This window comes from Pelodiscus sinensis, chromosome 2 (genome assembly GCF_052426305.1).
Source record: "Pelodiscus sinensis isolate ZL-2025 chromosome 2, ASM5242630v1, whole genome shotgun sequence".
NCBI classification, from domain to species: Eukaryota; Metazoa; Chordata; order Testudines; family Trionychidae; genus Pelodiscus; species Pelodiscus sinensis.
The window spans coordinates 107590076-107612615 of NC_143053.1; the positions used below are offsets into that span (position 1 = coordinate 107590076).

The window sequence follows — 22540 nt, forward strand, 5'->3', positions numbered from 1 at the left end:
GATGAAAGTATCAGTTGTGTTGGTAAAAGGAAATGTTCTTGATTTTCTCTTTTGTTTTTTATTTATGCATCCATTGGTTTAAAAGATGAGACCACAACAGGCACATGGAAAGTCTTTCTAAAAGTTGGTTTGGTAATTTCTCCCAGACTCTTTAATTTCAGTAATCAGTGGAGGGGTTTTTTTGGTTTGTTTTTAAAATAAAAGAAAAATTTTGTCCAGTCCTTTGTGAACCACATACTCTAACAATTTGCTTCCAAACACATGGGTTGTGTCTAGATTGGCAAGCTTTTCCGCAAAATCATCTTCTTTTGCAGAAAAACATGCCAGCTGTCTACACTGGCCTCTTGAATTTCCACAAGAACACTGACGATCTCATGTAAGATCGTCAGTGTTCTTGCAGAAATACTGTGCTGCTCCCGTTCGGGCAAAAGCCCTCTTGTGCAATCATTTGTGCAAGAGGGCCAGTGTAAACAGCACCGTACTGTTTTCCGCAAAAAAGCCCCGATCGCGAAAAGCGTCCTGCCAATCTAGACACGCTTTTCTGAAAATGCTTTTAACTGAAAACTTTTCCGTTAAAAGCATTTCTAGAAAATCATGCCCATGTAGACGTAGCTATGCAGTTGCAGAATATCCCATTACCCTCTAATTTCAGATCTTTGGATACCACCATGTAGATAGATCTTGTGCATTTGCCTGGCACACAAACTGTGCAACTTCCAGTTGGTTTTATTTTGAGGCCTGATCTCATGTAATATTTGCATACAAACATATCCTCTGGTATATTTACAGTGTGTGCAGTAAAATATTTCTCTAGAGGAGTTTCAGAAATTCCCATTTCGGGTGCATTATTGAAACATACCATGTTGTTTAGTTTATGCTTTGTCAAAAAAGGATGTAGGCTCATGTACTCTGTTTACCCCCTCTTCAGTACTCCTTTGTGCATACTTTCTGCTACCAAGGACTCTCAGTCCAGGTTTTCACTGCTGGAAGCCTAATCAGTCTAACAGTTGTATCTACAGGACAGCCGTCAGGGTGTGAAAATTCCCCACACAAAATTACATGCTTACAAAGCTTTAAAACAGAAATATGGTATTTCAAAGAACAATGCAGTCATTTTTCTTTCCCCCATCACACTCTAATTTACTAAAATACAAGTTAGAAAGAATAATTAACAATTATAAATTTGCCATCATCATAGCACATGGGCTGCTTCAACAATTTTGTATTGCATTTTATCTCCAATGTTTGAGAAGTGATATTGGTAACAAAATATACAGGTTTTCAATAGAAAGCTCTCTCAATAAAACACAACCCTGTTTTTTCTGGATGATTTTAGAGCTGTTCAAAGTAAGCAGTATAAACTGAGTGGACAATGCAGTGCCCTTTATTCTATTTTCCATGCAATAATCTTAGAAGTTTATAAATATTAGTAAATTACCTCTTCATCCCTGTGAGGTAAGCAGAGAGGTAAATATTGTATGCCACATGTTGCAAACACAGAAATTGAGGCACAGAGTTTGTCCCAAAGTTACCTAGGAAGTCTTTGAGACTAGAATCCAGATTTCCCAACTCCATGTTTCATGTCTTTAAAATAGGGAGGAAGATTGTGTGGGACATTTATATTTTTGTCTGGAAACTGCCTTACTATTTTGAAAGAGCTTTGACATTTCACTGATGATCTTGTCATTATTAATTCCTTTGGTATTCACTGGAAATGCTTTAATCATGTGAATTAATATCTTTCTACCACATGTTACATTTTTAAATAATTGGAGCCAACTTACTCTCCCAGTCTGCATGGTCTTTACAAATTTCTGGAATGTACTCTAAAGCGATGTACTGCTGTGAAACTACTTTCTGGTGGGCAGATTCCTTATTTTATTATTTTGGGGGTAGAAGAGAGGAGAACTGATTTAAGGTGAAGAGGAGTGAAAGATTTAGTGAATTAAATAAGAGGGAAGCCAACCTCAATTCAAAACACAGCCCAAGAGCCTTTCAAGGGAAAACATTCTTAAGGCATGAAGTATTTCAGTTTGGAAAATTGACAAGATAAGGGCTGAGTACTTTAGATTAGTATTGAATTTTGGCAGCTGGACAGCTCACTTTTGAGCAGGTGTGACTTTACAACTAGACTATGGTACTTCCCAGGCAGTAACAAGAGATAATGATAAATGTGGAGGAGCTAAAGTTTTTGCACAAAATAAGCACCCTTGAGCTTCACACACTCTATGTATAAACAATCATTCAAGAAAAAACAAAGTATTTAAAAACAACTTCACATACATTTTTAGTTTTGTCTGTACAATGTAATGTGTTGTGAAATTACAAAATCTGTTCCTGTTAAACATTTCTTAATAATGAAAATGTTTCTAGCCATGAGGCTTTGTATAACCTTTATCTCTAATATGAATTTTGCCATTAATATAGTTGTTCCTGTTCACTATGGAAAATTAGGACTAAATATTTTTAAACAGAGGATGTCAGATGAGAGTAAGGCAATATTATACACTCTACATATTGAACAGAATTTATTTTGAGGAAATTATAAAGACGTAATAATAGAGGAACTGTGAAATGTGTACAGCAGAAGTCACTTTTGAAACGTAATAAAAAAAAGCCATTTGCAGAGACCTATCACATCTATATAATCAACCAAGGCATTCTGTAATAACTAGATCACTGGAATTTTGTACCCCAAAATAAATAATTCATAGGTTTAAACCAGATGGAACCAAGATAATCTGGTCAAACCTCCTGCATAACACTGGTCATGTAATTTAACCCAATGACTCCTCCATGGAGCTCAGTAACGTGTGGCTGAAGTGGAAAATGAAGAAGGTAATATCCTATGACAATACATAATCCAAGAAGTAATCTACATAGATAGTGTAGGAGGCAATATGATAACTTAAGACAAGCCCAAAGAGATATATAGGAAAATACTGGAAAGGAGAAAGATTATTTTAAATCTCGCTAAGAAAATGTTTCTTAAATTATAAGCTCTTTTGCTAACTTTACTCCAGTTTTCATTAATATTACAACAGTGTTTGCAGAGCTGAGATACTTCAAACATGTATGTTATTAAAAAGTTTATTATAAGTCTTTGCAATAATTTGTCTGAGTTGGGACTTGATCCAGCATTATGTATTTATATAAATACTCCTCCTTGATCCCACACTCTGCATTTGTATAAATACTTCTTAGTATCTCAAATAGGACTACCCACACATGTAAATGCTCCAGTATTGGGGCTTTAAATACACAGAAGTCAACAAGGCTTACACAATTGTCACTGCAAAGATCAAGCTTTAGAACTTAAGTTTTCTGGGACAGTTACTTGTATACTTACATGCCTAATATACTGTACACATTCCTGGTATGTTTTTTGTAATGGTTTTTCAACAAACATTTTTCACCAAACACATTTTCAGGCCCGTACATAGTTGGTTGGGGGTGTGTGTGTGCACGCAGGCAAAAGCACCCCCGATGGTCCCCAAGTATGTATGCTCCAGCTGGCCAAGAGAAGGCAGGAGCAGCATGATGCCTGAGCTTCCCCCATGCTCTGGTTGGTCAGGGGAAGGCTGGGGCCCTATTGATTTCCCCACTTATTTGGGGGAAATCACCCTTGCAGTCCACATTTACAAAAAAAGCACACACACCCCACAGAAATTCCTACGAACAGGCCTAATTTAACATAATTTATTTTTGTATTATATTTCCCCCTTTTAGTATAACAAACCTGTGGCTGGGTCACAATAGTCCATCTAGCACAAGGGTGGATCAGTAGAATATCTTCACTTTTGGATGTGTAGTTCTCAGCAACTAACAGATGAGGCGTAGACTCAATGGCAGAGAGTGGAAGATGAATACAAGACTTGCTCTTGCAAATTCTGAAGAGGGTAACAATGGAAGAAATTGCAGGGCTACTCACCACGCGGCCTGTGGCCCATTTGTTTGTGGCCCATGGTGTGGCTTGGGTTTACATGGTGCTCAACACATGGCCTGTGGGTAGGATCGTTTGAACATGGCCTCCAATGGGAACAAGTTCCACAATGGTGAGATGTCTCCTAGATGGGGTGAACACTGAAAGACGCAAGTGGACAGGTTGGGGACAGACGAGTACAGGGTGTTGGCGTTTCTAGCCCCCCAGGGAGGAGGTGCTGGGAGCACTGGGGTATTGTGGGAAGTGCTTTGTATTCATGCCCATCAGTTTGAAAGAAGCTATTTGCATATATTTGCATGTATATTTGCATGTATATGCAACCACACTTAAGTTGCAACCCTCAGCATATGCTGTGAATATCATTGTAGCCCCTGGGGCTTCCAAAGTTGAGTAGCCCTGGTCTATTGGGAGTGGAGAGGGATGTTTCAGGCTACCTTGTGTGCAAGGAAAACTGTGCAGGGTCTGCTTACAGTGTAGAGCATAAGACTAGAAGGTTGCTAGACATTTTGATATTCTCTAATCTCATTTTCATGAATACCCAGCTAGCATGTGCAACAGTTGAGAGCAATTTTATCATTTTTAAAGAGTAAAATTAAAGTTACTCCATGGAGAGACTAATTTTAATGAGTTGATCATTTTTGTATCCATACATGTAGGACCTGAGCTAAGTTAATGGGGCTTTTTCCACTGACTTCAATGGACACTGGATCAGGACCCACTTACTTTTTAACAAAGAAAATCCTCTCCCCTTCCTCCGCTGCTATTCAAGCCAAGGATTTATTCATCTTCTTTGGATGGAACCTTTTGATGAGTGACTTTAACGATCTCTTCAAAGGAAGACAATTACCTTTATCCACTGCATCGTACTGGGATATACAATTTTGCACATAGTACGAAGAGGAAACATATTTGCATGCAGGAGTGGCCTGAGGCTGGCCGTGGTAGCTGGCACCCCAGGCGGAACACGAGGTCAGCGCCCCCGCCTGCAGGGCCGTCAATGGACTGACGTAATCATCGGGCACCCTGTAACATCATCATTGGGCTAGGCGGTGGCCGAGTTCACCTATAGTCACAAGCTGCCCCTGTTTGCATGCACAACTGAGAAGTAATTTTATAAAGTTCAATTGTAAGGAGGCAAGTCTGGCTGTACCCTCAGGCAGGCTCTGCAGAGTCATAGTAAGCCTCCTTCTTATGCAGTTGGGTAAGAGGGGGAAGAATGAGTAGGGCAGAGCCCTGGCTCCATCTGCTACCAGGTTTCAACCTGGCATAGTTTACCCTTTCTCTGTAGCAGACAGGAAAACAAGAGGGAGAGTGTGACTGAGTTTAAAGGGTTAATAAAATATTGTACTTATTTTTATTGTATCATAAAGAATAGGTACTTATCAGTTTCCTTTCTACTCAAATAGAGCAGAAACCATATCTCTCTGATATTTTATTGCTAACTGAATATCTGTTAGACTGCAGTCTCTTCAGGGAAGGGTCTGTCTTTATATATTTTGAAAAGCGCTTATGAAATTATCTGCTCTTAGCAAACATATATAACAACTGTATTGTACCAGAGAGTATTTGTAAGTTGGACCCTGCTTTCTGTTCCTATGAGCCTAGGGGCTCTCAATTCAGAATTCACGTTCACAATAGAACTGCAGGGATCTGTTTCAGTCATACTTGCATACCAGACATTCCTTCTAGTAATGATGAAGAAAGTGAGGGCTTTCTGGGGTGGGGAATAATGAAAGAGTTGTCCTTCACAGCATTTGCTAGGGCCTGCCCTGCTGATCTAAATTGTGATAATGTTAAGAACAGACTGGGGTAGTTAATTGTTTCTTAGGGATGAGCAACCAAATTTCTCTCTCATTAGATGGTGCAACTAACTACGAATGAGTAAACATATGAATAATGGGAAAATATCAAATATAAGAAAATGAATATTTGATGCTATTTTAAAAGTAAATGAGCAGATTATACATTTATTACAGTGACCCCAAGACCACCTGCCTCAATCTCTTCATACTGTACAGCACATGTGTGTAATATGTTTGAGGGGGTTTTGGTAGAATTTTTGAAGACTAGGTGTTTTAATTCTGTAATACCAACAGTATCTGAAGCCCTTGATTGCTATTCATATTCATTGTGGTGAACATTGCTAATTAGGTCTGATAACCTACAATGGTAGTTTTCCTGATAAAGCCATGTAACAAGCTGTTTGAATTCTAATATTTTTTCTCTTGAGGACAAAGAGAAGTGAGGAACTATTAATTTATTTCTTCTTTCATATTTGGGGTAAATGCTGACCAAAGTAAAAACCAACCATCTTGGTTATACAGACTCAAAAATCCATTCATATGAATGTGTTTTCTTTCACTGGCAGTAAAGGATTCTGAACTTGGATGCAAAAAAAATAGTAGGTTCTGAACTCAAGACTGTAGGCACATTAAATTCCCTGTTTTCACCCTATAGGTCTGAGCCAAAGCTCATTAAAGGCACTGAAAATATTACTTTTTGACATTAATACACTTTCACTCAGGCTCCCATACAATAATATAAGATATCCTAATACGTGAGCTAAAATGTATTTATTTTTATTTTAAGACTTGCCAACAAGCAAAATTGTTATAAACTTTAATACATTACTGTATATGTCACCTCCTCCTTTGCCTGCAAACAACTTCCTTGTAATACCTGCTTTGTAACAAAATGTCTGATTCCAAGATGGTTTCTTTTCACTGATACTGTTTTTCATCCATAGATGGCATTGGCACTTAACAGTTCCCACAGTAACTGAACTTTGTGCACAAAGCAGTGTGACTCCTTTCCCCTGTTCTTAAGTAAATGGAGAAAGGCAGTATCTTCTGCCAAATTATAATGCTGTTCAATGTTAGCTATTTTTACACATATTTCCCTTTTCTATTGTGTTGCCTGTGTGTACTAAGCTCTTTTAGGGACACCATTGCAAAACAGTATAGGGATTAGAGGCACAGACAATATGTCAAGATACTTAATCAGTTCAACTGTATTAAACATAATTGTAGCATCAGCACTGAAATATTTCAGTCTGACAGGAACATGATGAATCCTGACTCAGAGATGCCTAAAGGAAAGTGCTCACCTGGAAACGTCTTTAAGATTCCAGACTGCCTGAGTCTCCACTGATTCAGACATGTATATAAGCATATTAATGTCAACTGAGTACATGATCTGATTCAGACACGTATATATTATTGTCAATTTTTAATTTGAAAAGGCAATCTAGAATGGTCAACAGTACAGTAAATAAGCTGTTACTGTCTCATCTGATGTAGTACAAGCTAAAGTTGTACTGTTGATATACTGTCCTGTGTTGGAGGAGGTGCAGTCACACCACCACAAAGAGGAGTTAAGTGGGAACTGTTATCAGGGAGGCATAAACCACTCCCCAGCATGCAGGGAGAGTGAATACACACCATCAGGGGTATGTCTTCACTAAAATTAGATATCTGCAGCTGGTCAGTACCACCTGACCTGGGCCTGTGGTAAGGGGCTGTTTAATTGCCATGTAAACTTTCTGCTCAGGCTGCAGGCTGAGCTCTGGGATCCTCATTCCTCACAGGGTCCTAGAGCCCACACTTCAGATCAAACGTGACTATAACAATTAGCTCCTTAGCCAGAGCCCTACAACAAGCCTGAGTCAGCTGGCATAGGCCAGCCATGAGTTTTTATTGAAGTGTCGACATACCCAGGGATTTTGGGCAACATCATGCCTTAAGGAACTGTGCCTGTTGAAACAACAGAATTTAATCCACAAATCTGTGTGTTAAAGTCTTGAGCAACAGAAGACTGACGTCTCTGTCCTCCACATCCCTCTTCACCCAGCTAGTGCAGGGAAGGATAAAAGGATTTGGAGAAGATCCTAGCCACAGGGGGAAAAGCTGCAGATAGCAAAATTGTATGCTAACTGTTATTGCAGCTGTATAGTAATGGCCATATTTTGGGAACCAAGATTGTGGATTATTTATAATCATACAAATATCACCAAATTCTAGTATTCACAGTGACAGAAATTTCAGATCCAAAAACTTCCCAGTCCTAATTTGTAACTAGTCTCAGGCCTGTACATGGAATTTCTGTGTGTGAGGTTTTTTTTTTTTTTTTTTTTTTGGGTAAATGAGGACTGAATCTTTGTACACAACCCCCCCTCAACCCACCCCACATATGGGCCTGCACAGTTAATATTAGCCCCTTTTCTCCTGGTTCTTGGTTAAAAAAAATCTTCTAATTAATAGCTACCAATACTCGTGTCAGGACTGTACTTTAACCCGCCTACCAAATTGCAATCAAATGGTTAAACCACATGTCATTCAACTGTGGTCCATGGACCACAAGGAAGGCTAGAGGTTGTCCTATGGATAATTAGCTGACTACAGGATGCCAGCTAGGAAAGGGAATTGAAGAACAGCTAAAAATGCTTCTAACAATAATACCATTACTTTCCCCTGTGAAGTGTGACTGTACTTGCCATGGGAATGTTAACTCAGGATTAAACAAAGACTATGAATGGCTAGCTAACTACAAAAGCAGCTTCTCCTCTCTTGGTATTCACACCTCCAGATCAGCTACTAGTAGTGGGCCTCATCCTCCCTAATTGGATTCACCTCATCATCTCTAGCCTGATTCTGGCCTGCATATTTATACCTGCCTCTGGAAATTTCCACTACGTGCATCTGACGAAGTGGGTCTTTGCCCACGAAAGCTTATGCTCCAACACTTCGGTTAGTCTATAAGATGCCACAGGACTCCTCGCTGCTTTTGCAGATTCAGACTAACAGGGCTACCCCTCTGATATGTGATAATGAATGAGAAGGGCCATGAATCTTATCTGTAATGGCTTTTTCATATATACCTTTATAAGTTTACATCATACTTTTCCTCTTCAAAGCATTGCATAAAAACTAAATCTTGAAAGAAAGAAAGAAAGAAAGCTCTTATTTTAGATATTTCACTCTAACTTTATTCAAGCTCTGTTTACTGCAGTGAAAATTCAGCAAGAATGAATTTGGCCCAACATGATTTTAATTCAAACAAATACTTCTGCTGCAGAGAACTCATAATGGTAACATAGTGGGTCATTTTCTCTACTTACATGAACTGATACAGCTCTATTGCAGACAACAAAGCTATGCCAAATTATCTCTGCAGAGAATTGTCCCAACATGTTTAAGAAACATATGACATTGTTCTTGCAACCTGTGTCTCCTTTCTGGCATTCTGTTTATTGCTTACATTCATAGCTTGTTGTCTAAATTTAAACCATGATCCTGCTGTTGGAGCAATGCGGGTGGGCCCACAGTAAACTCATACAGAGTTCTATGGGAGTCTGCTCATGCAGATCTAATTACAAAGTTAGAGCTTCAGGGTATGTCTACACTGCAGAGTTTTTCCAGGGAAAGTCGAAAGAATTGAGAGGTTTTTCCAACAGTGGTAAACCTCTTTCTACAAGGAAGAAGTATTTTTCTAAAAGTTGCTGGAAGACGTGGTGGTGGTAAAAAAACTCAGGTTTCAAAGATAAGTGGTATATATATTGACTCTCAGGTTTCTTAGCTTCAGTTTCAATCATAATTAGCATCAGATTGATATTGTCAAAAAATAGGTCTAATGTGTCCAAAGTTGGGTATTTATGCACCTAAGCTAAACTGGCTTGGTTTCTCAATGTGTTGAACAGCTCTCGTTCCGATTGAAAATTGATAGTCATTGGAGAGGCTCTGCAATTTTTAAAATTGGCCACTGTCATGTAGCTGCCTAAATATGGCTTGAAAAACTTGACCTGATATTTAAAAAAAAAAAAAAAAAAAAAGGTAGAAGACCCTTAAACAAAATGTCTAAATCAAATGTGGTAAAACACTTAACAGTTGCACAATTTAAGTTATGCTATTAGGATACAAAGAGATACTGTAGTAATGAAGTAATTACTGTAGTAATGAAGTAGTAATGACCCGCTAGGTTACAATTATGAGTTCTCTGCAGCAGAAGTATTTGTTTGAATTAAAATCTTTACACAAAAAGGGTGAAATTCTGGTCCCAAGAAAGTCTGTGGCAAAAGTCCCATTCACTTCATCAAGTCCAGGACTTCATTCCAGATATGTTATCAAGAAGGACACACATACTGAACATGTTAAGTGTACAGATGTAAACGTATGAAGATGTAAAAGCTCTTTCTGAGCAACACGAGAGCATATAAGTCTCTTACATGAATTGCCTTATTCTGCTCTTTGTTCCAGGAATACAAGGATGTGGGGAAAATCCTACTCAGTTCCTTCATCATGAAATGGGAGCTTTGCCACTGAATGTAGGACCAAGTCCTTAACCATTTAAACTTTAAAAAACAATGAAAAAAGAGGTTTAATAACTTCAAACACTTTTTATACTCAACTAATTAGCATTGGTCTTAAATATTGAAGGTATATTAATGATTCGAGGGGAATTAAAAATATCTCATTTTTTAATATCTGAACTCAGTAAATGGTACTCTCTCCTACTGATGCTCAATGTTAAAAGGTTGTATGTTTTTGACCTGTCCAGTTAACTTAAAAGAAGACATTTTTTAAAGGTATCTAAATAAGCAATCATCAGCTGCATTACTATTTTGAATAGGAAAAACTTAAAAAACAACAAATACTCTAGTACAGTGGTTCTTAACCTTACTGAACCCTGCACTCCTTTGGTTCTCAAAATATGTTCTCGTACCCCTTATTAAAAATTGTTGAGGTCAGTCAGTTCTTTAAACCTAAGATATATCATAAAAATCTGGCACGTCTCACACCCCCAGAAAGGGTATCTCACATCCCCAAATGATGTGTGCACCCCAGGTTAAGAACCACTGCTCTAATAGCACCGTAAAGACTAACAAAACATGTAGCTCAGCATTTCTCAAACTGTGGGTCATGACCCCCCAAGGAGGTTGCGAGCAACGTAGAGGGGGGTCACAGCTAGATTCGTTTTTTCACTTGTGACCCCTCTCCCCATGGCCACGAAGAGCAGCAGGGTGGTGGAAGGCAACTGCAGGCAAGCCGTGCAGAGTGACTGGGGCTGTGGAACTCCAGGAGCACGGCTCAGCTGCAGGAGGAGGCAAGGCGGCGGGAGAGTGAGGCTGGCGGAACGTATGCGGGGAGGCTGGCCGGGGGCACGGTTGCTGGGCGACCGAACACTTCCTCAGCTGGGACAGGGCAGGGTCCCTCAGGCAGCAGGCTGGGGGATTGGGTCAGAGCAGAGGACCTGGAGGTAAATAAGGGCTCATTGGGGTCAGAGGAGGAGGCAGAGGAGAGGAGAGAAACAAACAAACAAACAAAAAACCAAAGGGATGTGGAGCATAAAAGAGGCACAGAGGAGAAAGAGATGGGGGGAAGGAGCCTACAGGGAGGAAGGGCGTTGAGGACCACAAACGCCTTGAAGGAACCCCAGGAGGGCAAGGAGTCTGGTGAGAAGAGGGGAGGAAGCGACCCAGGGCAATGAGGGTGGGGTGTCACAAATTCACTTAGCATTTTAGGGGGTCATGGTATCACAAAGTTTGAGAACCCCTGATGTAGATGGTATCATGGAAGGAGTGTTGGAAGTCCAGATCCAAGAATAAATAAGGGAAGGAGAGCGGGAGGGAGAAGGGAAAAAAAAGAAGCAGAAAGTAAATAAGTTTCAGAGGGATAGCTGAGTTAGTCTGTAACAGGAAAAACTTAAAAAACAACAAATAGTCTAGTAGCACCTTAAGGATTAAATCAGTGGCCCCCAACCTATAGAGACTCCCGGGTGCCTGGGAGCGGGGCAACTCATGCGCTGGGCGCCCAGGGGCGGGGCCGCACGTCCTGGGGCACATCAGGGGCGGGGAAGCCCTTGCACCCGGCGCCGGCAGGTGCCCCAGGGCCAGGGCCACCCGAGTGCCTTGTGCCGTGGGCCTGGGGCCGGCGCCACCGCCCGAGCCGCACGCCCGCATGTGCCCTGGCGCTGGGGCCGCCTGAGCACCGCGCCGGTGTGTGTCACGTGCCTGGGGCCGGCGCCTCCAGTGTGCTGCGTGGCGAGGGCAGCCCAGGTTGTCGGCGGGCGCAAACAAATGCCCCGGCGGGCGCCATGGCGCCCACGGGCACCGCGTTGGGGACCACTGGACTAAATAGTTACAAGAGGCTGATAAGAACCATTAGTTTGCACTTGGAAAGGAAGATGACTAACACCAGATTCTACACAGACATCAAGAACCATTAGCACCTTCATTGTCTGGTTGGTTGCTTAAGTCATTAAGATGTGGAAGATCCCAATTCATACCATTTGTATAAGAATTAAACTTCTGAATGAAGTTAAATTCCAACCCTTCTCTGTGTATTTGGCTTGTGGAATTGGTCTGTGACAAAATGACTACTTGGAAATCCATCAGTGAGTGTCCAGGAAGATTAAAGTGTTCTCCAGCAGGTTTTTGTGTGTTGTCTTTTCAAATATCTGATGTGTGTTCATTAATTCTTTCCCATAGAGCAGCAATTCCCAACCTTTTCCAGATGGGGACCCATTTTGACAGTTCGGGAATTGTGAAATTCTTCAAAGGTCTCTTACACGTAGGTCCATATAATGAAGATGTCATTGATGTAGCATAAGTAGAGTAAGAGTGCTCCCTGGGAGCTGGCTGGGCAAGGGCTGACCTATGGGGAGCCCTTACAGGGACATTTCGCTGTGGGCTCTGGAGGATAAAGCTAAGCTAAGATTGGAGTTCTTAAAGATGCACGCATCATGCGCGTTTCCTGACCATCCCAGGTTGATGTCGGTGCAACAGTCTTTGTGATCCACTAGTGCCTGTAATACCACTGAGAACTACGTACTTTTTGGCAAGGTGGGCTGGTGCAAAAAAGGGATATGCATTCTGTCTAGCTGCACCCTCCCCTCGCAGCAGACCAGGCTTTTCTCGCTGCGGAGGATGGGGGCGGCGGGACCGCGGCGCGTCTCGGCGATCCTGCTGCCCGCGTCCTTGCTCTGCGTCTCCCTGGTCTGCTGGGGGATCTCCCCCAGCAGACCAGGGAGACGCGGAGCAGCTTTTCTCGCCGCGGAGGACGCGGGTGGCGGGACCGCCGCGGCGCGTCTCGGCGGTCTGCTGGGGGGGCGCGCAGCTAGATCGGGGTTCCGTCACCCCGTTCTTAAGTAGACCCCACCACAATTAGGGAACGCTATCACAGCAAAGCTATTCACTATGTCCTGCATGTTTCCTAGAGTCACTACTCTTCCTAGCAGAAGGGTATTGATTCTCCTTGCTACTTGGATCACATCAACTCAACTGTAGATTTACTCACTCTGAACGGATTCCTGGCTGACTGGTAGTAGACTGGCGTTGCAAGCTTTCACAGGGCTATTGCTGCTCCCTTAACTGTCAGAGCAGGTCTCATTTTAGTACTGCTGCACTTCAGGATGGAGGAAAGCAATTTGCAAAGTTCCATGAAAGTGGCTTTATGCATGTGAAAGTTTTGAAGCCAAGATCATCATCCCAAACTATATAATTACGTGGTCTGACTGTCTGTGTTTGTTTCTTGGCACCATAATTGGTATTCCACAGTATCAATATGCTCGACTGTCACCAGCACAGGCTGATGGCTCCATTCAATGAGTTCCTGCACCTCTCTGTTTGTAGCCTCCCCACGTTCTTCCTTGCTACAGGTGGCTCCTTGTTAGGCTCTAGACCAATTGTCTCCAACCTTTTTAACCACAAGATCACTTTTTCAATATAAGTGCAATGTAAGATCTACCTCAAACCCAGATATCCTTGCCCCATTTCCTTCACACCCCTTCTCAGAGGCCCTGCTCCTGCTCCACTCCTTCTGCGAGGCTCACCCTGCTCACTCCATCCCTCTTCTTCCCCCATCCTCATTCACTTTCACCAGGCTGGGGTAGGGGATTGGGGTGCAGGCTCTGGTCTTGGGCCAAGGGGTTGGAGTGTGGGAGGGGCTCTGGGCTTAGCTCAGGGTGGGGTATTGGGGTCCAGGAGGGGTTTCAGGGTGCAAGTTCTGGGAAGGAGTTTGGGTGGAGGGGGGGCTCACATCTGGGGCAGGAGGTTGGGAGCAGGAGGGGGTTCAGGACTGGGGCAGGGATTCAGGAAGCAGACTCTGGTTGGGCACCAGTTAACTGAGATCGTTTCTGGGTGGTGAAGCAGTGGAGTTAAGGGAGGCTTACTCCTGCCCTGATCCTGCACCACTTCTGAAAGCAGCTGGAATGTACAGCAATGGCTCCTCTCTGTGTTGAGATAGGATACAGAAGTGGGGGAAGGAGGGACACCCTGACATCAGCACTCCCCCTCTTCTTCCTCCCATACTCTACTCAACAAGCAGGAGGTTCACAGGGTGGCAGTCCCAAGACAGATGGCAGGAGCAGCATGACTGTGGGTGGAGGGGCAACTGAAGCTTCAGCATTTGATAGCTTCCTGGCCAAACCAGTCAGGATCACTTGTCAGAGGCTCTACGATCTACTGATGGATCCTGATCTACTGGTCGGTGACCACTGCTCTAGACAAACGTAGCATAACAGGTGAGGTGTTTGCATTGCTTGACACAACAGTGTACACCTAAGTAGGGTCCATGCTTGCCATGCTATGGCATCTGCAGTGATAACAAGGGTTAAAAGGGTGCAAAATGATTGTTTGCCAGTGCTTTCAAGGAGCAATGGAGGAAAGTAAATGTGTCATGGGTGGCTGGCAAAATATACCCAGAATAGGGATGTTAAAATGTGTAAATTCAAGTAAATGCCTATTATTATTATTTATCATTATAAATGTGTAACTGCTGAAAATGTCACGCATTTTAACATCTCGATTCTAGGTGTATATTCTGCTGATAAAGAGGGAGCAGAGCAGGGTGGCAGAAGACCCTGTCTAGGGGAGGGCTGAGCTCCCAGACCTGGTGCAAGCCAGAACTGAGCTGGGCTGCCGGCCCACCCAGCTCCTAATACACTTTAAATGTAGAGCTGCAGCAGGGGTAGATCCCAGACACATCACAAGCCAGGACAGAGTCAGGCTGCTGACCAGCCTGCTAAAAAATTTACTGGCAAAGGAGTGGGGGGAGGGAAATGCATCTAGCCTAAAGCATTAACTAATAAGCTTTTGTTTATCAGTTAATCGACTACACTATTACCAGCCTCCCCTCCCCGCTGCTGCCTCTATCAGCGGTGTGGGTGAGAGTCCTGTCAGAGTGGATAGTAGCCAAGGTAGAGGGGAGGTATTCTCTGGACCAAATGTGCTTAGTGGGGACATGCACTTTCAGACTTTATTAAACTGAATGCTGACAGTCAGCCTCAATAACTGCGACCCAATGTGTAGCGTATTCATCCCCGCAAAGACTGCAATCTTCCCAGGGCTCGCGACTCCTGCTGCCTGACCTTACCCTGCACTTGCCAGACCCCTGGGAGCTTTCACCTGGCCTCAGATGATCCTTCCACTCTTCAGGCAGACGCCAAAGAAGCTCCAAAGTCAAAGCCCGCACAATCTCACAATCTGTGAGTGGGGGCCTGGGGTTTCATTGGGAGGGGGGGGGTTCCTGCCCAGAAGGGGTCTGCTCTCTGCGGTCCCTCCCCCAGCCTCTGCTCTGCCACCCTGCGCTCGCCCACTCACCCCGGCCTGCTCAGCGCCTCCCCTCCCCCGCAGCTTCTCACGCGCCCTTCACCTGCTTCGCTTGGCTCCTTCACGCGTCTCCCTTTCCCCGCGCGCACGCGCGCCGCAGCCGGCCAAGTGAGGGCAGGCGGCTCTTCGGGACTTCGTCGCTCCCGGTGCGCATGCGCTGAGGATGGCTGCAGGGGGCGGGGAAGGTTGCGCGAGTGGCCCCGGCGGCTGGAGGGGGGCGTGGGGAATCTGAGCCAGGGGCGGGGTTTAGCCTGGGCCGCTCCGTTCGACTCTCCCTGCCCCGAAGATACTCGGCTGTTTCCGGCTATTGTCGGAGAACCTCTCCCTCCTCGCCCCCCCCCCCCGTTAACCCGCCCGTCTCCTGGAGGCTGCTGCGGGCTGTTCGGCGCGGCGGCCGCGGCTGCGGTCGGAAGATGGCGGTCGGCGCGGGTCGGAGGCAGCGCGAGGCAGCGGGGCGGCGGGAGCTGTTATGCAAACGAGGCTAGAGGCGGACAGACGCGGAGTCGGACGGACGGACGGACAGAGGGAGCGAAGCAGCCCGGAGCCGCCGCCCCCCCCCCCCCGCCACTTCCCCGCCCGCGGGCATGGAGCTTGGGGCTGCGCCTCGCCGCGGGCAGCGCGGGGCTGGCAGCGACCTGGTCCTGTGAGCGGCCCCCCGGCAGCAGCGGCGGCGTCGCGCAGGCAGCTGGGCGCCGCCGGGGAAGATGTCGGAGACCAAGGTGAAGGTGGCCGTCAGGGTCCGGCCCATGAACCGCAGAGGTAAACGCGCCCAGGGCCGGGCTGGGCCCCCCCACCCACCGTGCCCCGCGACAACCTGCAGTCTCCTCCCTGGACTGGAGGGTGGCGGCTGAAGCGCCTCTTGTCACACCCCACGGCGGGGGCGAGCCCCGCTTTCCCCAGCACGTCAAGTGCTGCCCGTCTCCCACCTCCCCCCTGCACACACCTTCCCTTAGCAGGTGGACTTCAGGGGGAGCCTGCAGGGCCCCCCTTCCCGGGTCCCCCCCCCCCCCCATGGCTGTCTGGAGAAACGCCCTCCAAATAGCTGCGGGGATTAACTGGGGGAGCCTGAGACTCCGGGGAGGAACACCCAACTTCTTCTCCTCTCGTCTGGGGAGGGCTGTTTTGTAGCTCTGGGGAGAAATGGGGGGGGAGGGGGTTTGGCAGGGAGGAGGGGTGCCTGTGTGCCGTTTTTGTGCACGAAGGGACTATTCTGGTCTGTCATGCTCATTTCTAGAGCTGGATTTGAACACCAAGTGCATTGTGGAGATGCAAGGGAATCAGACTGTGCTGCACCCTCCCCCTTCAAACACCAAACATGGAGAAAACAGGTACACATTAAATTTTTAAAAATCCTTATCCTGAAATCCCTGCCTACTTTGGTTTAAGCAGAGGCTCAAACAATGAGTTGTTTGTGTGCTTTTGTTGAGGGGAAGCAGCTTCTTAATATTCCCTCGGCTACTTTTGGAAGCTGTTTAGAAAAAAGTCCATTAGCCTGATTGTAGTTGTGTGAGATGCCAATAACATTAGCGGAGTTGCATCAGTGAGGTAGAAATCAGGCCCCAAGTTTATCTTTTCACACCCTATCAGAAGAGTTTGGACCAATATTGCTTTTGAAGAAGCAAAAGATCGTTAGAAGCTTTCATTATTTGTTTAAAGATTTATGCTTTCATCAGCTGTTAGATGGGACTAGTTAGTTGTAGAATGCAAGAAACTGAGAAATCCATACCATTTTTGGCAATTTCATTAAGGAGATTCTGTTAATGAGTTGCTGTAACCTTCAGATTTGATATGAGGGAACAAAAGTTGTGTGCTGGATTTTAGATGCTGGGGAAGGTTTCTTTAAGGGCTGTATGTACCGGTTGCAACATATTTGCATTTGAAAAGTTGTGACTGCTGGATCCCTTATTAATGCTGTTCTGTTCTGTGAAGCGGTATAAGAGAATGTGCTAAAATAATTCAGAGATCTGGCATTTACTTGTGAAGTCCCTGTAAAGAATACTTTTGGAAATCATCCAAAATACCAATGCAACAGATTGTAAAAATAGATCAGAGCAGGAAAAGATTTTTTTTTTCATTTGGGAGGGCATGAGGGGAAGAGTTGCATTGTGTGCTAATCTGTTCAGTTACCTGTTGATTGATCCTTGTGCTTAGCACTCTAAATATATTTTATGCTTAAAAGCAGGGAATTGGGCAAATAATTATAGTTATGACCATTTTCCTATGAGACTGCTTGCACTTCTCATAGGCATGGCTTTGAAATTATTTATGTTGGTGCTTTTTTGTTAGAAATTATTTTACACTTTAATGATGCTTTATATCTTAAATCTGAGACTTTAACGTGTATGCCTTAACCATTTTGATAGCATAAGGAAACCCAGTCTTGTGGGATTAATGAGCTGGTTTGGGACTGGGAAGATTTGGTTTCATTTCCTGGTTCTTTGCCAGACTTTGTGTGATCTTGGCTAAGTCAAGTAATTCCTCTGCATCCTGGTTCCCCATCAGTAAAATGGGAATAATAAATATAGTCTTAGTCTCTTACCTATTTAGAATGCAAGCTTTTCAGGGTACAGGCTGTTCACTATATGTATGTCTAGTCTCTAGCACAGTAAAACCCTTATCTGGCTTGCAGCTCATAAATGCTACTGTAATACAAATAATCTAAAATGTGTAGGTTTGACAGAACTTTGATAAAGGTTGAAATGTTATGAATTGGGACTCTCTGGTCTGGCAACATCCATGATCTGGCGCAGATATTGCAGGACAGAGAGTTCCTGTGTAGGGTCAGCAGCAGGGGATGGCAGGGCAAGTGGGCTGCTTTCAAGCCAGCTGATGGCGGAGCTTCCCAGCAGGGTTTGGAGACCCCGTGTGCGGCTGCCTGGTGCGGCTGGGAGCTGTAGTAGGGGTGGCCTGGTGGTGTAGTGAGCTGTGTCATTGGCACGCAGCTGCCTAGTGGGTCCTGGAGCCGCTGCGCATGACTGCCCAGCGCGTCCCAGAGCCCCAGCAGCAGAGACTGCTCAGTGGGGTTGGCAGGGCAGCAGGGCTGGAAGGAAGTAGGAGCCAAGGCAGTGATGGGGGCCAGTAATGACCTCCCCTGGTCTGGCAAAATCCCTCATCCGGGACTGGTCAGGTGTAATTTTTTTCTCCGTACATATTTCATAACTTTATACCAAACTAAAGGAAGAAATAAATTGTGTATATAGGTCTAAAAAAAGTAAGAACAAATGTATAAATATACCAGAGTAGAATCAAGCTTTCAGAAGTAACTGTTGAAATGAATGTCTACAGTTTATATTGGGAAGAAGGTACAGCACTAAGACCACATGCGGTTTGTTTGTGTTTGTTGCTTTATCACCTGTTATGAATATATCGGTTCCTTTTTTTACCTTGCTAGAATTAAGAGCCAATTTTATCTTGATAACTATACGTGCATACTCCTTGCACCTTCATGTAATCTTACTCTCTCAGAAGTAGGGTTCTTCAACAAACGCAGGAGTCTTCCCACCTTGAGCTCAGTCCAGCTTTGGGGTCTTAGTTGATTGTTAATATTTAATATAGTTTTGCTAAGAAAATTAAATCTTACTTATTTACACACTTCAAGGACAGTGCATTGGAATATGTAGTAGACATTGATCAGTTAATATTGATCATTTTTGTCTAAATAAAATTGTTGTTCAGTATCTTCCAAATCTAGATTTTATGCATAGCCTTTTCCTGAAGCTTGTTGGATCCTCCTGATGTTGAGTGGAACCCCTTAAAATCTGTTAATTTGACATGCTTTTCTCCCTCATCTGAATACTCACAATAATATTGGTTCTAGAGAAATAATATTGGTTCTTTATATTTTTATGCATTTCCAAAGGCACTGTTTATATGAATTTAATTGAATCACTGCAGCAATGCTGCTTTTATTTGCATTAATTTTTAAGCAGAGATAAAAGCACCAAATGCTTTTTTTTGTGTGGCTTAACTTTTTATTTTTCAGTTAGCAATCTTGTATTTCACTTGTTATGTTACTGGTTGATCACTTCACCATTATTTTTGCTTGTAGCTGCATATTAAAGATGAAAAGTTATATGACTAATCAAAATTAATTTTTGGGTGGAAAGCACTGAGTGGGGCTTAGTTTTGTCACCTTACTCATGCTGGGTAGTTCATTCAGTGTGCGTGTTCCCGTTGAGTTCAGTAGAACTACTTATTAGTCAATGTGAGTAAGCACTGTAGAACTGGGCATAACATGTATAGAATCATTTTCATGTAATAAGAGCTATCCATACTTGAAAGAGAAGAAGAGATGAGAGGCAGTTGAGATAATGTAGGAAAAAGTGTATTTAAAATTTTAATTGTGCTGTCACTTCCATTGACAAATGTTTATATTGAAAAATTGCCCTTATAGTTACATGAAAATAAAAGTTTTATACTGTGATTCATGATAAAAGTAAATGGTTTCTACCAAAGGAAGCAGGCAAGCTTGGCTCCCATAATTGCTTCTTCTTAATGGAATTAAAGCCAAGAAATCAGTGATGACAAAATAGGTTTCAGGACCTCCTGGAGCTGCCATTTAAAATTCACTGAACAGATTGTCTAAAACAGAATGATCCGACAACTTTCATCCACATTCATAATTAAACAAGCTGGCACTAATTTCTAGAAGATTAGCTTTTGGAAAACAGTTCTCAGTTGATGAGAAGTGGAGCTGTACAAACTTGTCTGTTTCATAAGGGTGGTTAGTTTTATTTTGGACTAGTAGCTAACACATTGGTATTTTTAATTTTGTAAACTTTAGGCTTTATCTTTACAAAAGTGGGATTTTGTGGTGTAGACAGGTGAATAAATATTTCCAAATTTTAGAGGTGAAGATAACCAGTAGCTGTCATTTACCTACATTCACGCCGTGAGACAGTGGCAGAGTAGTAAGTTGAGCCAGTGTTTCCTGGCTTTAGGTCCCTTGCTCTAACCACCTGGTCACATTGCCTTTCAAAACATTTAATAACAAAAGACACATAATATTAAATTAGTTTGGTATTAGTGTTCTCTCTTCATTTAGAGAACTAACCAGAGCAGGCTGGCTTTCTGCCCAGACAAATATGATTTTTGAATTCTAATTATGCATTCAGCAAGAACATCAAAATCTAGAAGAAATCTGCATTTTAATTTCAATGAATTAGAGAGCGCTTATTTGGTTCAGTTTTTGACTCACATCAGGAAGTGAATGTTAAATGGCTCCTTTTTACAGACCTGAGCTGCACCACCTTCAATGCTAGACAAAGCATTAGAGTTGGGATCTTTCAGCAGTAAGATCAGGGATAAGTGTTATGAGTAACAATTGTAATTGTTCCCTTATCTTTAACTGATAGCTGTAGGGCTTTGTGGATGGAGAAGCAAATCAATGTTTTTTTTTTCTGCACAGATGACTTGTCTATCTTCAGTTGGAGGAAGGAAATCACATTCCTTACTAAAATCTTTCCTTTACCAAATATATGAAACATTGTATCTCAACTAATATTCTCTTAGAAATGGATATTGCCTTGGAGAGTTTATAAGTGTATTCTGTTGTTTTATATCTCCCCAAATAGTTCCATCCTGTGCCTCAAATAAATATAGTAATCACCTATCACATTAATGAGTGATTGGAGCCAATGAGGAAATGGAATAAAGGTTTCTGAAAGTATTGAAAACATTTATTTCTGTTTATTTTTGTTGGGATTATTATAAGATTCTACTTTGCATTTAGAACTTCTATCCCATTATAAAGTCTGTGTCTCTCTAAAAAATGTTTCCCTGCGGGATGACAGAGTGATGTCATCACATCAATCTGTGTCACCCTGCCCCCCCCAGCCTCGGCAGAGACAGAAGGGGAAGCGGGTGACATGGCTTGGGGTTCCCCTTCTCAGGGAGTGCCCTCGGTTCTCCTACAGGGAGTGGCAGTGGCTCCTTGCTGCTTTCTGAGGCCCTGGTGGGAAGCAGCTCCAGTGCCCTGCTCCGCCACTGTTGATAGGCTCCAGCTCACATGGCGCTCAGCGAGCTCTGCTGCTCCCCCACCTCTGCCGCTTCTCATCCAGCCACCTCCAGTCCCACTTCTGCTCCCGGGTCTAGAGCCCTGACGCTACATGACCCAGCAGGGAACCACCACTGCCTGCCTTGGGCCAGGTGCTCCAGCCTCGTGGCTCCCTGCAAAATTAGAGTGACTGTGCTGGCTTCCTGTGGGGGAGCAGAGGAGGAAGAGGAGGGGGTATTTCAAAGTGACAGTGCCGCTTGGAGCCTGGGGGCAGACACCGGGCTCCTCGTGTTGCTGCCACTTTGAAACACTGCGTGCAGTCCAGGGCCAGAGCGGCAATGCCCAGCTAATCCTGGGCTCCACGTGACTCTGCTGCTTTGAAACACCACAGAGAGCCTGGCATCAGGTTCCTCATGACGTTTCAAAGCAGCAGCACTGTGTGGAACCCAGGATAAGCTGGAGTCCCTAGCTGATCCCAGGCGCCTCACAACGCTTACGCCTTGGAAGTGTAGCAACAGCCCTAGGGCTATTGCTACACTTCAAAGGCAGGATCACCCTATCCAACAGTCAATGCCAAAATGCATCAACTATTCAATTAGTCAATCGATATTTAGCATCCTTACTGGGGACAGCAGTGCAGAAAGCTTCCGGTGCCTGAGAGCAACACACTATGTGAGAACAAGTGCTCACCCAACCCCTAATGCCCAGACCCTGCACCCTCAGTGCCTCATGCATCCTCTCCCACATCGAGACCCCATATCCCCAGCCAACTCCTGCCCCCCTCCTACCCCTCCCGGCCAGACACCCTGCCCCAAGCCTGCTCCTTTACTCTTCCCTGCTTCTGTCCTTTTTCCCCCTGGCCACATATCCTGCCCCCAACTGCTCCTGACCTCTTCCCCCTGGCCAGACACCTGCCCAATGGGGGCACAGACACCAGATGGGCAGACAGACCCTCATCTGGTCACAGTGTCCTGTCCCTGGCACCCATCCTGCATCAGGC

General features: G+C 44.1%; 1 protein-coding gene and 1 long non-coding RNA gene across 10 annotated transcripts in view; one reads left to right on the forward strand and one right to left on the reverse strand.

The window, feature by feature from the left end:
• Nucleotides 1-103: 103 nt before the first annotated feature.
• LOC149525318 (uncharacterized) lies at nucleotides 104-15886 on the reverse strand. Its single transcript, XR_016348838.1, has 3 exons — nucleotides 15589-15886; nucleotides 4667-11188; nucleotides 104-4083 (listed from the first exon to the last, which is right to left on the reverse strand). It is a non-coding gene; the product is annotated as an uncharacterized LOC149525318 (long non-coding RNA).
• Nucleotides 15884-22540, forward strand: part of KIF13A (kinesin family member 13A) — a 194156-nt gene continuing 187499 nt past the window's right edge. For 5 of the 9 annotated variants that reach the window (XM_089776364.1, XM_089776367.1, XM_089776366.1 and 2 more), the window contains exons 1-2: nucleotides 15884-16304; nucleotides 16780-16873. In XM_089776364.1, the coding sequence (XP_089632490.1) occupies nucleotides 16015-16304; nucleotides 16780-16873 (384 nt within the window). In that variant the 5' untranslated portion in view covers nucleotides 15884-16014. The remainder of the gene's footprint in view (nucleotides 16305-16779; nucleotides 16874-22540) is intronic. The other 4 variants (XM_075921170.2, XM_075921173.2, XM_075921174.2 and 1 more) reach the window with 2 other exon arrangements.